Genomic DNA, 17,314 nt, shown 5'->3' on the forward strand with positions numbered 1-17,314 from the left:
GCACAGGTGTTAGGGTGCATGTGCACGTGCAGGCCTGAGGTGAAAAGTCAAGTCTTCCTTGATTGTTCTCTACTGTGTTCAAGGCCAGGTCTCTCAACTGAACCCGGAGCTCACAGATGCAGCCAATGTGGCCAGCCTGCATTCTGAGTGCTGGCAGTTAAGTTGGTTCTGGGGATCTGAATTCTGGTCCTTCCCTTGCTGGGTTTACAGCCCCAGTGCTATTTTTACATCTGTTTTCCAGTGCTATTTTTAGATCTGTTTTAGGTGGGCAGGAGGCACAGAGTACCAAGGCCTGAGGTATCCTCAGGGGTCCTTATAAAGGAAAGAAACGGTTGCCTGAGAAGGAGAGGAGATGGTATAGCAGATGAAGCCCAATGGGAGTGAGACTTGAAGCATGTACTGTGTTGGCTTTGGAGGTGGAGGGAGGGATCAGAGGTCATGGAGGCTGGGGTTTCTAGAAGCTAAAACAGGAGAGAAATGGATTCTGACTGGGGTACCTTGGCCTTGATTTCATGAAACCCTTTTCAGACCTCTGACCTTCAAACTGTAAAACAATTATCTGCATCTTATTCTTAGATGCTGCTTGGAAGGTCATTTGCTATGGCAGCAATGGGAGGCCAACATAATCATCTCAGATGTGGGGTGAGAGTGTCTAACTTAGGATATTTCATTCACTTGATCCTAAGCCAATCAGTGAGACTCCCATGACAAAGCATGTTCTGATACCAAGTCCACTAGCCTGCAATATGTATCTACAGGTTTTTCTGCATTGTTAGGACACAATGAGAGAGAGAAGGAGAGCAGAGGAGAGGAGAGAGACAGAGACAGAGAGAGAGAGAGACAGGGACAGAGAGAGACAGAGAGAGGAGAGAGACACAGAGAAACAGAGACAGAGAGACAGAGAGAGACAGAGAGACAGAGAGAGAGAGAGACAGAGAGAGAGAGAGAGAGAGAGAGAGAGAGAGAGAGAGAGAGAGAGAGAGAGAGAGAGAGAGAGAGAGAGAGGAGAAAGTGACTCAGAATAGTTGGTGCAAAACAAGGACCTTTACCTGGTCTCCTGAGGGGTGGCACCTGTGGGCTGATGGCATTGTTCCCCATGATCACGTACTCGTAGTGGACGCCTGGGTTGGGCTGCTGGTGTATCATCTGAGGACACAAAGTCAAAGTCACCACAACCCCCCATACCCTGATTTCCTGCTGGCTTGGGTCTCAATAACATAAGTTGTATTGTAGTTAAATTGCAAGCTCTCATGTAGTGACAGTAATAACCCTGTGGCGTGTTGGGCGAAGTTACTTCCATTGGTTTCTTGTGGGTTGCTTTTGAAGAATTCAAGACTTCATGTGTTCATAAATCAGAAGAAAAATGAGTGAATGGCCAAGATTTTATCAAGATAAAAGTGAAGGTTTTATGAAGTCCAAACTGGACAGGGTCTACAGTAGGAGAACCTGTGGCTGGCAGCCATTCTCAGCCAGGCCGGGATCTATGGCCTCTGAATGTCCCAAGCTCTTCATTCTGCAGAGGAATCTGTCTGAGCACTAGGTGGTGACACAGAGTCAAGAAACAAGGACCAGATCTCTGGGGCATGACTAGCCTAGACCATCAAGGGCCCTTTACTGTTCTGCAGGCCAGTAAGGCTAAGGTCTGCCCTAGTCCTCAGTCCTCTCTCTTTTGGCTGCCTGAGTCTCGCTCACTTTCACACATACAAAGTTCCAGAACTATAATGAAATAGAGTGGAAAACCAAAACCCAGACCAAACAAACAAACAAACAACAACAAAACAAAACAAAAAAAACACACATTAAAAAAAAAGAAGCCTGCCTGGGTCATATTATTTGAGGAAACAATGACAAAAGCAAACAAACAAACAATAAAAAATAAAAGTAAGAAGTACTGAGCTGAACTCAAGAAAGCCAGTATCAGAGAGGGAGGACTGATGATCAAAGGGATTAAGACTGGGCTGGTTTAACCCCCAGAAACAGCTGACCAGACAAAGGTTAACTCTTGAATCCCAGGCATCAGCCTGGGAATCCAGCATGGGACTGATCAAGACACCCTGAATCTGGGTGTCAGTGAGGAGGCCTAGGTAATCTATTGAGCCTTGGACAGCAGATCAGTACCCATCCCAAGTATACACACAGACTCTGGACTCCCATAGAACAATGTGAGGTGCACTCTCACCCTGAACTCTTGGGGAAGGGTCTAGGCCCTGCCCTATATGAAATGACAGACTATGGACACCCCCATGGAGGGCCTCACCCTCCCTGGGGGAATGAGGGGATAACGGGGGGGGGGATGGGGGGAGGACACGGGAGGAGGGGAGGGAAAGGGAGAGGGACCTCGAACTGACTTGTGAAGCAACCTTGTTTCTTATCTAAATTTAAAATGGAAAATAAAAAAATAATAATAAATAAATAAAATTATTAATAAAATAAAAAAAATAAAAATAAAATAAAAGTAAGGCCGGGCGGTGGTGGTGCACGCCTTTAATCCCAGCACTCGGGAGGCAGATGTAGGAGGATCTCTGTGAGTTCGAGGCCGGGCTGGACCGATAGCCTCCGAAACAATACAGAGAAACCCTGTCTCGTAAAAACCAAAAAAAAAAAAAAAAAAAAAAAAAAAGTAAGTAGGATGGCCAGCAGGAAGCTGTGTGGGCTGCAGAGGTCTGGAACAGAGGCACAGGATAAACGAGGAAGGCCAACAGAACCAGTCCCTGCCTACGAGCCCTCCCTGTGTCCACAGCTGTTAAGGCAGAAGGCAGGGCGACGGGCAGATTGGAGCAACAACACTAAAACCTACAATATAATTGGGAGGCAAGCACGGGGACACTGTCTTGCCAATATTTTTGCTCTGTAAAGTGTCTCTTGCTGACCAGCCATGCAACCCAGTGCCAGTCTCTAGATCCCTAGTTTTAATTTCTTCATCAGGAAGAGAGAGAAGAATGACTGATTTTGAAGCTTGTTACCCTGAAAGTTTTCATGAGTCACGTCTGCTCTGGGGCCCTGCTGCGTTTCTCTGTCCTGGTCATGCCACCACCTCTTGCCTTTCCTTCCTACCCATGAAACCGGCTCTCCCGTCACTCACCCAGAGGTGGCAGACATGAGAGGCACTCAGCTCCTCATGTCACAAGCCAAGACTTACTCATTGGCATTGCAGAAACACGGCGCTGAGCGCTGGACCCCTGAGGGACACAGCAGGTCCTTGCTGTCTGCCCCAACCCCCTCAATTCCCTCTGTACACGGTTTCTCCTTCTGCCCTCTCCCGTGCCTCTTCTGTGTGAGGAAACACACTGGATTCCGCCACTGGAGGCCTATGCTGTTTATGGGATTATTTTTGGCCACCTTCCCTAGACCACCCACAGGAGGCTTTCACTGCGGAGCCTTAGCCTCTGATACCATTCATATTTACTCAGGGCCAAACAACCAAGTGGATGACTCACAAAAAAATCTCAAATGAACTAAAACAAGGCATCTCTTGTAACTTTTAGTCTACTATCCCTCAAGAGGAACAGACCAGAACTGTAGAGTTGGAGAAAACAATCACAATGAATGCTATTTCTCAAACCCGACACAGCAAATATTGGAGACCAGCATGGCTCTGGGAACAGTAAGCATCGTGTATTTATTTTAAGCTTTTGCTTCTTGTCACCCATTAGTTCCTCACCTTTTTAGGAGTCTGGATTCTAGTGGCTTCATGTGAGTGTGCACATGTGTATGTGTGCATGTGGAGGTCAAAGGTCAAGCTTGGGTGTCATGACTCAGGAGCAGACCCCCATGCTGTTTGAGGCAGGGTCTCTGACTGGGACCTGGGGCTCACCTATTAAGCTAGGCTGGCTGCCTATACAGTTCTGGGATTATAGGAAGGTGTCATCACACCCATCTTTTACATGGGTGTTGAGGCTGGAACTCAGTTTCTCATGCTTGCAAGACAGGCCTTTTATAGACAGAGTGAGCTCTCCATGCTCCTCTGGTAGTTTTTTTTTTAAAAGACCATTAGAAACAACTCTTGGCCAATTTAATATTGATATTCTGGCTTCAAATAAAGTGATCACAGCCCTGTCTGTGGGAAGCAGGGCACTTGTAGTGCAGCTGAAGCTTCATCATTTCAGCCGGGGTCACCTGGAGTGTTCCTTCTCCATTTGCCTTGATGGAGTTGAGAAGGTTGGACCTGGAATGGGTTGCTTTGCATTTGGCATTTTCTTTCTTCTGCCATAAAAGAAAACATGCCAAATTAGCACTGGGAGGAAAGAGCCTGGAGGAACTCCAGGGCTCATGAAACAGGGCATTTGTTTGCTTCTGATTTGGGTCAACAAGTAAAATTGGTTTTACTGGGTCCATAAACTCTGAGGGTAATGAAGCACCTGGTAGACTTTATGGTTTCTGTGAGTCTTGTACATGCAGGGGTAAATGTCAAAGACCAACGCCAAGCATTGAAAGGGGTCCCTCACATGGGCTTCACTCAAATGATTTTATCGAGCCTGGGCAAAGATATATTGTTTATTTGTTCAGAGTGTGTTTCTTGGAAGCTATAGGAACCCAAATCCAGAGGGCATCCACCAAACACCCAAACTCACATAGACATCCAGGATCTCATTGGTGGGACCTTCAGCCAGGAAGGACTCTCCAGCAGTGCTGGAGATCTCATTCGGTCGCTTGTAGGTGAACATCGTCCCTCCACCTTCATACTTCCCTGGGCGATCAATTGCCCAGTTCCCATTGATGATGGAGCGGCCAGAGCGACTTCGCAAGGCTGTGGAAACAAAAGAGATGGTTTGCCTGGTAAGCTCAGGGTGTGCACAAGAAAGCAGTCTATTATTGGGGGACACAAAACCTATTAATAGGTATATTTATCCATATATACTAAGGTATATTTAGTTTCAAAATTTCAAAAAAAATTAATTCAAATATATTTTTTCTCTTGCAAAAAAAACATTTTATCATAGGAAAAATACAGCCTGTCGCCCCCCCAAAAAAGAACCTGCCAGAGTTAGGGTTTTGCTTTTATCTTTCCAAGAGAATAAAAGCATTCAACTTTGCACTGTTGGACACACACCATGCATTGGAGAAGATACAGATTTCAGCAGTGCTGACTTTCTCAGAGACTAGGCCTTCAGAACCAGAAGCTTTGTGAAGGAACAGAAGGGTCTTCGTACTTAGGCACCCCGCATGCACTCCAGCCTGACTTGGAATAGCAAAACCAAGAGCAGAAACTAAGGAAGAGTACATTAAGCATCTTAGACATTTATTCACAGAGGCTGACAATATAGACAGCTCAGTGGGTAGTGTGCCTACATGGCATGCAAGAAACACTAAGTTCTACCTCCAACATTGCATAAAACTGGAAGTGGGTAGCTCATCCTGGAATGCCAGCACTTGGGAGTAGAGGCAAGAGGATCAGAATTTCAGTCATCCTTGGTTACCTCATGAATTTCAAGCCAGTAGGGACTACTTGAGACCCTGTCTTAAAAAAGAAGAAGAAGAAGAAGAAGAAGAAGAAGAAGAAGAAGAAGAAGGAGAAGGAGAAGGAGAAGGAGAAGGAGAAGGAGAAGGAGAAGGAGAAGGACAAGGACAAGGACAAGGACAAGGACAAGGAGAAGGACAAGGACAAGGAGAAGGACAAGGACAAGGACAAGGAGAAGGAGAAGGAGAAGGAGGAGAAGGAGAAGAAGGAGAAGAAAAAGAAGAAGGAGAAGAAGAAGGAGAAGGAGAAGGAGAAGAAGGAGAAGAAGGAGAAGAAGGAGAAGCAGCAGCACACTTAGGGAGAGATGGATCAGCAGTTAGGAACACTTGCTGTTCTGGCAGAGAACCAGAGTTTAATTCCCAGCACCCACATGGTGGCTCCCAGTGGATGGGATGCCCTCTTTGGTCTCTGCAGGTACTAGTCTTGCACATGGAGCAAAAACCAAATGCAGGCAAAACACACATACAAACAAAATAAATTTTTAGAGAAGAAGCACATTTGCTGGAGGGATGGCTCAGCAGTTAATTAAGCCTGCTTGCTATTCTTCCAGAGGTACTGGGTTTTGTTTCTAACACTCATTCTGGGTGGCTCATAGCCATGTGTAATTCTAGCTCCCTCTTCTGGTCTGTATGGGTAACTTTCACATGAAGCACATGTGAAAATGTGCTGAAAAGAAAATAATTCAAACAAAGCTCATTTCTCAAGGTTTCCTCAAGGTTCTCAACAGTCCATTGAAAGAAATTCAATGGATATCTCTACTGCTTCCATGTTGCTAAGTCTGTTCCTGGGTAATAGCTCATCTTACAGCATCTCCTCTTCAATGCTAACCTTTCATCTAGAAATGTCCCCCTCACCTCTAAATCTTTGTTTATCAAGACAGGGTTTCTCTTGTAGCTCTGGTTATGCTGAAACCCACTCTGTAAACCAGGCTGGCCTTGAATTCAGAGATTTCACCTGTCTCTGCCTCCAAAGAGCTGGGGTTAAAAGGTGTGTTCCACACTACCCAGAAACCTCCAAGTCTTAGTCATGCCTTATGCTGGTTTCCTCTGGAAAGTCCTCTGCCCAGTCCAGCCCGTTTTTCTTCACTCAAGTGCCCTGTGAGACACAGAGCCTTCCTGTGAGGCCTCCATCCAACATTTGTCTCCCGCTAAGTCCCGCAAAGGCCAGCATGCTGATGATAACTCACAGCACAGCTCAAGGGTGCAGCACCGCTAACCACACAGAGAATACCCCAGAGAAAAAGAAACAAACGGAGGAAATTAAGGGAAAGAATAACAAACAGGCAGCTCACAGAGAACCAAGTTCAAGTATGCCATAAGCCAATGAAGTGTTCTGCCAACTTCTAATACAAGCCCAAAGCATTCCGAGTTATTTTTGACCCACTATATTGGATTAATGTTAAAAAATTCAATATAACCAACATCGTCAGGTACAAAGTTAGCAAGTGCCCACAATGCAGCTGATGAGATTTTAACTTGGCTCTGCCACACTGGAGGGCAATTCGGTCTCGCTGTTAAAACCCCGTGTGTACTTTGGTTAAAGAATTCCATTTCCAGAAAAGTACCTGGGCATCTATTTCTGGAAGTACACAAAAGAGTTTATAATGATGATGTTCCCTAAGTGCACAGACTATCTCAATACTTATCAGTAAGAGATGGCTTACGTAAATCAAATGCTGCTGTCCACACAACGGACACTCCAATGCCGCAGAGTGAATGAGAGGAGTCTGGGTGTAGGAAAGAACTCTGTGATTTATTTAAAAACATGTGTCTGTATGGTGTGTTAAGGCATACGTGAGTATGCAGGTGTGCGTGTGTGTGCCATCGTGTACTTGTAGAAGGCAGAGAACACAGGCTGTCAGTCCTCACCCTCCGCTTCGTTCCACATAGGATCTCATCACCACTGTATTCACCAGGCTATCTGGAGATTGTCATGTGTTCACCTCCAACTTGCTGTAGGAACACTGGGGTCACAGATATGTTACCTACCATGTCTGCCTTTTATGTAGGTTCCGGGGATCATGCTTGTGTGGTGAGCCCTTTGCTCACAGCCATGCTCCAGTCCAGTGATTTTTAAAAATGATATTTATAAAACAGCCCAGTGATGGTGGCACACACCTTTAATCCCAGTACTAGGAGGCAGAGGCAGACGGATCTCTGAGTTAGAGACCAGCCTGGTCTACACAGTGAGTTTCAGTATAGCCGGGGCTACACAGAAGAACTCTGTCTCAGTAAACAAACAGAAAAACCAAAATAAAACAAAAATCAAAACAGAAGTGAAGACCTGTGTGATGCTGTTTGATTTAGTATGCTTGTCAATGAAACTTACATATGTGTATATATGTGTATACACACACACATACACACACACACACACACACACACACACACACAAAACTATTTAAAATAGCAGTCACACACCTGTCAGCACTGGGACAGGAACTGGATATGGGTGAATGTGGGAGAAGAGAGGGAAGACATTTGGTTTCCATTTTGTCTATCCCTTTTCAAGACAGGGTCTCTCTGTGAAGCCCTAGCTGGCCTGCTACTTGCTCTGTAGACCAGACTTGCCTTGAACTCACAGAGATCCTCCTGCCTCTCCATGCCAGTGGCAGGAATAAAGGCACACGCCACCACGCTCAGTGCCTCATTCTGTCCTTTCATTATCACTTAAAATTCATTACACATGGGATGAATACATGTGTATTCATTACAGTGTAAATATTTAAAATTTAAATACACAGGACATGGTACAAGTGTTTAGTACCCCACCCACCCCCCATTTTAATGTCTACAAAAAATAAAAATAAAAACAAACAACAAAACAAAGCAAAACAAAAACTGCCTACGTTATTATACCACAACATTATTTTTAGCTACCTTTATATAATTGCATTTCTGTATAATTGCTTTCATTGTATTCTTCTATATTTTACTTTATAAATCTGAAGCTAAGCCCTAAGAAAGTATTCTGCAGATTGTCAAGAAGTCTTGTTACATCTTGATATCCCTATTTATGAGTTTTAATGTTTAGGAGTGGGGAGGTGGCTTAGTGGGTAACATGTTTGCCAGGCAAGCATGAGAACAGGAGTTCAGATACTCATAACCTACATAAAAAACTGGCATGGTGGCACATATCTGTAACCCAAGTTGTGGGCTGGGTTGAAATGACAGAGACAAGAAGATTCTGGAACTTATTGGACAGACAATCTAGTTGACCTGGTGATCGACAAGTCCAGTGAGAGGGCCTCTTTGGAAAAGTAAGCTAGAGAGATTAAGATATCCACCATCAACCTCTGCCCACCCCCATGAATGTACCACACATATACAAACTAAAAATAAAACAACTCTAATGTTAAAACCATCCTCCTCCCCTCAGCACCAATCGGTAGCCACGTGCAAAGACAAGCACAAATTCTTTTAGCAAAACAAAAATCGGGCACACCTTCTGAGGCAGACCAGGTCCAGTGTGACAGAACATCCAAATGATGGTCCTTGTTAGCGAGGCACACAAACCTGGCAATTCCCCTGTTCACATTCACTTTGGTGTTCTGCCTTGGGACAGCCTCAAACCCGTGTGTTCTCAGTGTACCTAGTAATCACACTTGGGCCAGAAACCAGACAGCCTTTGAGCAAGAAGGCTGGTGTCCTCTGGGCACTCCACGAACACAGGCTCTGAGGCTCAAAGAATGGAAATGCCACACTTTGTTCTTATTTTGTTGCTAAACTGTAGCTAAGTATGGGTAATTATCATTCTGTAAAATATGAGAACATTTGATTGATTCTGATTCCAAATTTTCTTTGAATCCTTAATGACTTAAAAGAGTGTATCTGTTTTGTCCAGCCTCAAATAACACATGGAATGGAACCAGGTTATGGCTTGTCAGAAAAGAAGCCAGGCAAAGGAGAAGTAGGGACAAGTAAAGAAAAGGTAAGGCCTGGGACTTCGGGAGCCCCAAGTCTCCTGGCACCAATACAGCATGAAGAGTGGACATGCATAAAATCCAAGTCCTTTCCCATCACAAACATGTCCTAGGCATCTGGTGTGTCTCCCCTACTCTCAGGTCCAGCTCAAGACAAGCCCCATCCTTACTCTGACCTTACTCAGTCTTCCCATACCCACTCTGCCCTTACCAACTACGCACATGCCTGCTCCACACATACTCGCTCTGCAGAAACTCAGCTCTAGTGATACTAGTCTGCTTCTTGATGCCCATCTTTAAAAAATACCATCCCACTACACAGGTTCAAATTCTGGCAATCATCTTTGACTCTTGTTTTGACACTCTACCACTGTCTCCTGAAATCTGCTGTCACATTGGTCTCCTTCTTCTCCCCTTGCCCAGTCACCTCATACATCCAAGGTTCCCTGGCATCACATCCAGACCACAGCAGAAGTCTGACTACCCGTCTCTGCATGCTGCCCAAGGTCTTCTCCCAACACCATTACTCCCTCTTGCCTGTTCTCTGCCACCCGATTTCCATGCCTAAATTATAAAGCTGACTCTCCTCTGGTTCATGGTCAAGGTGTTGTGTGATTTGATCTGTCAAAAACTCACACAGCTCCCTCATTGTCAGCCAGACTCTTCTCGAGGCAGGAGTGCTGTCTTGTTTAGTATTTAAATCAAAAGTCACTGAGCAGATGCTGCTGAATGATGTCAGCATCTTCCCGAGGTCAAGGTCAAGTGCTGGCCATTTAACAACACCACTGACCACTTCTTTGTTGGCCTGACACCAGCCCTCAGGTTGTCAGCTAAAGTTTAAAGCACAGGTCATTAGACAGCAAAACACACACACACACACACACACACACACACACACACACACACACACACTACTCCCACTCCAAGTACATCTTTTAATTAAAGCACACATATAAACACATGACTATACTAATTCCATATTTATTCTAAGCAATTTTTCCTAAGGCCGCTCAATACTGGTGATTTGGTTACCTTTTTTTAATTACAAAAATTGGTGATTAAAACAGATGGTTGAAGCTTATGTTTGAAAACAATGGTTCACCCGCTTCTGAGCCAAACAAGTAGTGTCTTAATCAGTGTTCTATTGCTCTGAATAGATACCATGATCATGGCAACTCTTATAAAGGAAAGCATTTAATTGGGGCTTGCTTACAATTTCAGAGGTTTAGTCCATTGTCATCATGATGGGGGGGGCATGGTGGTATGCAGGCTGACGGGGTAGTAGCTCATCCCCAGTGACATACTTCCTCCAACCAGGCCACACCTCCTCATCCCTTCAAATGGTGACACTCCCTAAGCAGTCAGATATCTGACCATATGTGGAAGGGGGGCATTCTTTTGAATGCTTTTGACAATAATCACACCAGAACTAAAACTACACCAGGAAGACACTACATGAGGTTTCAAGCTCACGTGCAGGTGTGGTAGCATACCACTGAGCTAATGCTGACCCACAGCTAAATGCTAATTTTCCGAGGCCCCTGGGGACTTACTGGAGAAGTGTGCACAGTGCTAGTGGAGTGAGTTTATCTCTAGTCTACTCGGGAACTCGAATAAACCTTCAGGGCTGACAAGAAGGCTAAGTGGCTAAAAGAGGCTTGCTGGGCAAGCCTGGTGACTTGGGTTCAATCTCAGAAGCCATGTAGAGCTGGAAGGACAGAACTAACTTCACAAAGCTGTCCTCTGATTTCTACACACATGGTGGGGCGGGTGCACTCCCCTCAGTAATAATGCAAATAATACTGCTACATAGTTAATTTCAATGGAAAATCCAGCACGTTAAAAGTGAGGACAGCAGTGTGCTGGAGTCTCACATTCCCATGCCCCAGCCGGGGAAACCCCAGCATGCACCAGGTCTTATTTCCTGTGCCATCTCTGGTTGCTTCCCAAACCTCTTTCTTTCTTTCTTTCTTTCTTTCTTTCTTTCTTTCTTTCTTTCTTTCTTTTTCTTTTCTTTTTTTTTTTTGTTTTTTGAGACAGGGTTTCTCTGTGTAACAGCCCTTTCTGTCCTGGAACTTATTTTGTAGACCAGGCTGGCCTCAAACACACAGAGATCTGACTGCCTCTGCCTCCCAAGTCCAAACCTTTCACTTTCTGATAATTGTGCGCGCGCATGCGTGCGCGTGCACACATGCGTGCATATCCTTTCACAGAAACAATTTAAAACCTTGTTTTTAGAACAGAATAGACATAAATTAAAATTAAAAATCATATTAGGAAGATGATATCTAAGTATTAAAGTGAACATAAGATACTAGTAAGTAACTACCATTTTGAGGACAAGAATATAGACATTTATTTATTTTTATACCTATACTCCCTTCTCACTTCCAGATTGGGTTAAGCAATGCAAGGCAGAGCTCCAAATGGACTTAACCCCACCTGGGGGCTGTTCCTGCACTTGAGTACTGAGCAACAAGTACAAGTGGTACAGCTGCAGAGGCCACGGTTCCCAAGGCCTGATCCCTGGACCAGCAGCATCAGCACCACTTGGGAACTTCCTAGAGATGAGAATGCTGAGCCTCCACCTGCAGTCCCCTGCCACAGTTCATTTTGTGTTGCTGCAATAAAGTGCTGAGTGATATATAAAGAAGAGAGGCTTATCCAGTTCATGACATGGCGACTGGAAAGGTCACACAGCATGGTCTGCAAAGGGTCCCTTGGCTTTATCACAAGTGTGATGGGGAAGCACTAGGAGGAAGTGTGTGTGAAAGACTCAGGGGGAGGTGTCAATCTTGCTTCAGGAACCAGGGTAAGAGCTCACTCCTGTGAGAGAAGCATTTTTGTCTCAAAGACTCCAAAACATCCCAACACATGCACTAGGCATCCAGGCTCAGCATGAAGGTTGTTTTTTTGATAGATGTGTGTGTGTGTGTGTGTGTGTGTGTGTGTGTGAGAGAGAGAGAGAGAGAGAGAGAGAGAGAGAGAGAAAGAGAGACAGAGAGAGACAGAGACAGAGAGATTAGCTGTTGGTCTTGTCTGAAATAGGGTCTTGCTCACCACTGTGCATTCTGGACTACCTGCCCCATGAACTTCCTGGGAGTCTCCTGTCTGTGCCTCCCATCTCCCAGTAGGAATGATTGGATTATAGATGCAACACATTACCACATCCAGCTTTTAAAAATAATGATTTTTTAAAATTTTAAAAAAATAATGCGTCTCTGTGGGGGTAGTACTGGTGTCCAAGAAGGACAGAGGTGTGAGGCCCCACTGCAGCTGGAGTTACAGGTGGTGGTGAGCCACTCCGCATGGGTGCTGAGAACTAATCTTGGGTCTTCTGCAAGAGCAGTATGTGCTCTTAACTGCTGGGTCATCTCCTCCAGCCCCAAGTCCAGCTTTTTGGTGTGGGTCGTGGGCATCAGAACTCAGGTCCTCATGCTTGTGTGGCAGCCGTCTCTGCAGCCCCGCCCTACTGTCTCTAGGGCCCACCCTCTGTTTAACACTGACATAAGGAAACATGATAAGGGATGAGCAGGCAAGAGGACAGATCAATTTCTCACAGACTCTGAAATGTTGTCAAATACTAACCTTTCTAGGACTCATATCTAATTCATCTGCAAAGCCTTGAAGTGGTTAGGCCCACTGAAGCATCAATGATTCCCTTTGATATAAGATCTCCAATCATTTCCCATGAGCAGTGAAGATGGCTGAAATGGCCTCTTTCCAGCTTGGCAGGAACCGAAAATACATTTATCTGAGGTAGGGGCAGTATGGGACATTGAATATCCAAATTCTACTTTGATCTCCAAATTGGTTCCAAAGGCCACAGTAGTGCATTGCTTCTTCCCCGATGATGTGCTGGTTGTCACAGTAATGGGGATGGACCACAAGATTCTGCAACACTGGAGTCTAACAAAATCCTAGCAAATACATACGCTGAGTGGGACACACTTGAGCATGGTATTAGGGGACAGAAGATTCTGGGACATGCTGTAAGCACAACTCTCTATCTTCAGAACCCCAATAGGTGACAGATGCTAAAAAGGGCAATGGCAGCGTAGGGGAGGCAGAGGACCTTGTGACCTCAACCCCCCACGGGCATTCTGGAGGACACGAAGAGCACAAACAAAGAGAAAGAAGAACCAAGAAATCCAGGAGGGCAGAGCCCAACAAACAGCCAGAGCACAGCCCCTGCACAGCCCCGAGCAAGGAAGAAGTGGCGCTTGGCAAGGAGACCGCGTGGGCTGTCTTCCCCAGCACGGGAGGCAGGGTAGATTGGTCTCTAGAGATTGCACTGATGGGTTCTTGGAGAAAGACTCTTCCAGCTATTGTTCACTCCAGTTACCTAATCTCTTTAAACCAGGCCTGCCAGTTGGCTTGGCCGAGCTACCTTCTTACTGACTGTAGCATTAAGGACGAATATTACACTATGTTGATTCAAGAGTTACTTCGACTTTCATAGCTATGAACTCGGGGGGGGGGGTTTACAATTGTCTAGCCTCAGTTCCCTCCCAAATTCCCTTGTGTTACTTTTAGGTAGTAAAACCCTTTCCAGCCTTTCATGTGGGCCGCTGCCCGTCTGCTCTCTACACTGGCATATATTCTCTGTTTACCTGGCAGACAATCATGCTTTGCGCTTTCCTTTACAGCCCATTTACCTTTGAGTTCTTTTTCTTTCTGCCAGAACTTCAGTATAGAGCGAGTTGGAGCAGTACATGGTTTGCTCTTGATGGACTAGAGATGTTACACTAGGCAGTAGCTGTCCTTTCCATGCCTGTCTTGTAGATCTTTTTAGAAACGGTGAAGGAAGTCTATTCCTTTTGTTCTGTTTTTAAAACCAGGAAAGAGTATTGAGGTGTGTGTGTGTGCCTGTATGAAGGAAGAGGTCAAGGGAAAACATCAGGTATCCTGCTCTGTCACTCTCTGTCCCTTGAGACAGGGTCTCTCAATGAACCTGAGCTAGGCTGACAGCCAGCAAGCTCCAGCCATCCTCCTGTCTCCACCTCCCATAGTGATGGAGTTATAAGTGTGTGTCTGGCCACCCCCAGCCTTTTATATGGGTGCTAAGGATCTGAGCTCAAGCCTTCACACTTGCATAGCAAATGCACTTACCTACAGAGTCATCCCCTCAGTCCAGATGTTGAATATTTAAAATGTTTCTTTCATCTATTGAGATGATGTTTTTTTTTCCTGCATCTGTCTGTTAAGATAGTGAATTACAGTAACAAAACTCTTATTATTAATACTTTTGTAGGCTGGGGATTGAACTCATAGCCTTCTGCATGTTAGGCAAGTGATCTACAAGTAACTAAACTGAAACCCTTTATTTATTTAGTATGTGTGAGCACACATGCACGCGAGTGTGTGCCACAGTGTGTAAGTGGAAGTGAGAGGGCAACTTGTGAGCATCAGATCTCTCCTTCCTCCATGTGGGTCCTGGGGATTTGAACTCAAGACATTCATGCTTGTTAGTAAGGCCCCTCTGAATCATCTCCTTGACTCTAAGCAATTGAAAATTGAAATTGACACATAAATACTATGTATTTATGGGATAACATATAATGTTTCAATACACATATACATTGTATAATGTTCAAGTCAGGCTAAAGTATCCTTTTAAATACTTTCATTCCTTTGTGCTGGAACATAGGACATTATTATCTGAAGTCAGTTACTGTGCATTAGTCTCTCAGAAACCCTTTCTTCCAGGTAACTAATAGTAACTTGGTATGTAAAGACCAACTTTCTGTCATTCCTCCAGTGTTGAACCAGCCTTGCATTCCTGGAATAAATCTTGTTGGGCTGAGATGTATTGGCCCTTTATTTTTGATATATTTTATTTTCTAGTATTTTAAGTTTTTTTTCCTGTCAATATTTTACACTGTGTTGACAAGGATTAGTTCTGTGTTTTCTCTTTTCTTATAGTGTCTCATCTGGTCTTGGTGTCAGGGTAATAAGCACCCATCAAATGAGTTGGAAAGTATTCCTTTGCCTCTGGTCTTCTGTGAGATGGCAGAGAACTGGCATCACTATTATTTTTTCCTACTACAGACATATAGTAGGGTTAGCTAACACAACCACAGGCTCATGTCTGTGCTGGAGGATTTTACATTTCAGAGTTAAAAATATAATATATATATATACATATATATATATATTTACATATACATCTTCTTGGCTGAATCTTGGTAGTCTGTCTCATTCCAGCAATTGACATGGCTGAAAGTTTTTACTTCATGGACATAAAATAGTTTCCATCAGCCCCCTCTCTCCATGAACTCTGCAGAATCTATGCTGATATTCTCTTTTCAATCCCTTGTCTAAGCATTTGTGACATATTAATTTTACTTTACTTTATTTGTAAAATATTTATTTTATGTCTGTTTATGTGTATGGTGGTTTGAATGAGAGATGTCCCCCATAGGCTCACACATTTGAACACTTGGTTCCAGTAGATGGCGCTGTTTTGGGAGGTGTAGGAGATATAGCTGGAGGAAGTACCTTAATTGGAGTGGACTTTTTCAAAGCCATGCTCTGTTTTTAGTTTGCTCTCTACTTCATGGTTGAAGATGTGATGTCTCAGCTTCCCGTTTCTGCCACCATCGTTGCCTGCCGTGGGAGACAGACTCCTCTCTATGGAACTGTAAGCTAAAATAAACTCTCTCTTCCTTTAGTTGCATCCTGGTTACAGTGTTTAATCATAGCAACAGAAAACTAAGTAATGAATACAAGCTGTGTGTGTGTGTGTGTGTGTGTGTGTGTGTGTGTGTGTGTGAATATATGCCATGTATGTGTGGTTACTCTCATCTTTTGGCTTATCAGAGGCCAAAAGAGTGTATGAGATCCCCTGGAGTCATAGGTGGTTGTGAGCCTATCTGAGTGCTGGGAACCAAACTCAGGTCCTCTGGGAGAGTGCCAAGTGTTCTTAATGACAGAGAATCTCTCAAACACTATTTTTCTTTGTTGAGACAAAATTCACACAATATAACATAGTACCTCATTTTAAAGTATACAGTTCACAGACATACATGCAGACAAAACACTTATAAATGTAAACTAAAAAAAAGCATATATCTCATTAGATTTAATTTTCAGAGATGAAAAATTTACATTAATGCATAAATTTACAATACCTTCACTATTCTTCAAAGAAATCTCATATTCATGAATACTCTAGTTCTGCTTCTCCACCCCTTGGTAACTACTAATCTATTCTATAGGCATTTCTTATAAACAACTGTGTGGCTTTTGATCACTGGTTTCTTTCATGCTTTCAAGGGTCACCCAACTGTATTAGACACTAGTACTTCACTGTTTTCATTTGTGGGTGTGTGCATGCACGTGTGCGTGTGTAGGTCGGAAGACAATTGTGAGACTCAGTTGTTCCCTTCTACCATGCTGGACCTGGGAATTGAACTCAGATTGTCAGGCTTCGAGGCAAGCACCTTGGCCACTGAGCTATCTCATCCACCCTGTGAAAGACTTTGTGTTTAACTGGCTGATTATTTAGAAGTTTGTTGTTTCATTCCCATGTATTGTTCAACTCTAAATACTTGAGAAGCTTCCAGTTTCCTGTTACTGATTTTCATTTACATTCTATTGTTTGGAAAAAACCTGTTTATATGGTTGCAATTACAGTAAATTTGTTAAAGTATGCTATATCCCAGGGCATGGTTTATCTTGGTGACTGCTTCACAGGCACTCAAAAAGAACATGTTTTCTACTGCTGTTGCCTAGGGACTGGCACAGGTCAGCTTAGCTGTTTTTAAAATCAATTACCTTGAGGGGTATAATAAAGTCTTCAAGTACATATGTGTATAGTTCTGTTTCTCCATGAGCACACTCTGACTTTTGTTTGCTTGTCGCCCCCCCCCAAGAAAACCCACATTGTCTTAACCATGTAGCCCTAGCTAGGAACTCACCATGTAAAACCG

At 44.1% G+C, this 17,314-nt stretch overlaps 1 protein-coding gene and 1 long non-coding RNA gene across 4 annotated transcripts in view; one reads left to right on the top strand and one right to left on the bottom strand.

The window, feature by feature from the left end:
- Positions 1 to 17,314, bottom strand: part of Thsd4 (thrombospondin type 1 domain containing 4) — a 544,450-nt gene that overhangs the window by 25,492 nt on the left and 501,644 nt on the right. For all 3 annotated transcript variants that reach the window (XR_005874742.1, XM_013117385.3, XM_005075596.4), the window contains 2 exons: positions 4,572 to 4,747; positions 1,050 to 1,146 (listed from right to left, as the gene is read on the bottom strand). Coding sequence is in view for 2 of the 3 variants with exons in the window: in XM_013117385.3 (XP_012972839.1) it covers positions 1,050 to 1,146; positions 4,572 to 4,747 (273 nt within the window). In the remaining variant the exon portion in view is untranslated. The remainder of the gene's footprint in view (positions 1 to 1,049; positions 1,147 to 4,571; positions 4,748 to 17,314) is intronic.
- On the top strand, positions 3,386 to 12,014 carry LOC110341926. The gene is made up of 3 exons (XR_002383921.2): positions 3,386 to 3,604; positions 9,302 to 9,388; positions 11,775 to 12,014. It is a non-coding gene; the product is annotated as an uncharacterized LOC110341926 (long non-coding RNA).

The sequence above is a fragment of the Mesocricetus auratus genome, unplaced genomic scaffold, assembly GCF_017639785.1.
Source record: "Mesocricetus auratus isolate SY011 unplaced genomic scaffold, BCM_Maur_2.0 Super-Scaffold_100691, whole genome shotgun sequence".
Classification (NCBI taxonomy): Eukaryota; Metazoa; Chordata; class Mammalia; order Rodentia; family Cricetidae; genus Mesocricetus; species Mesocricetus auratus.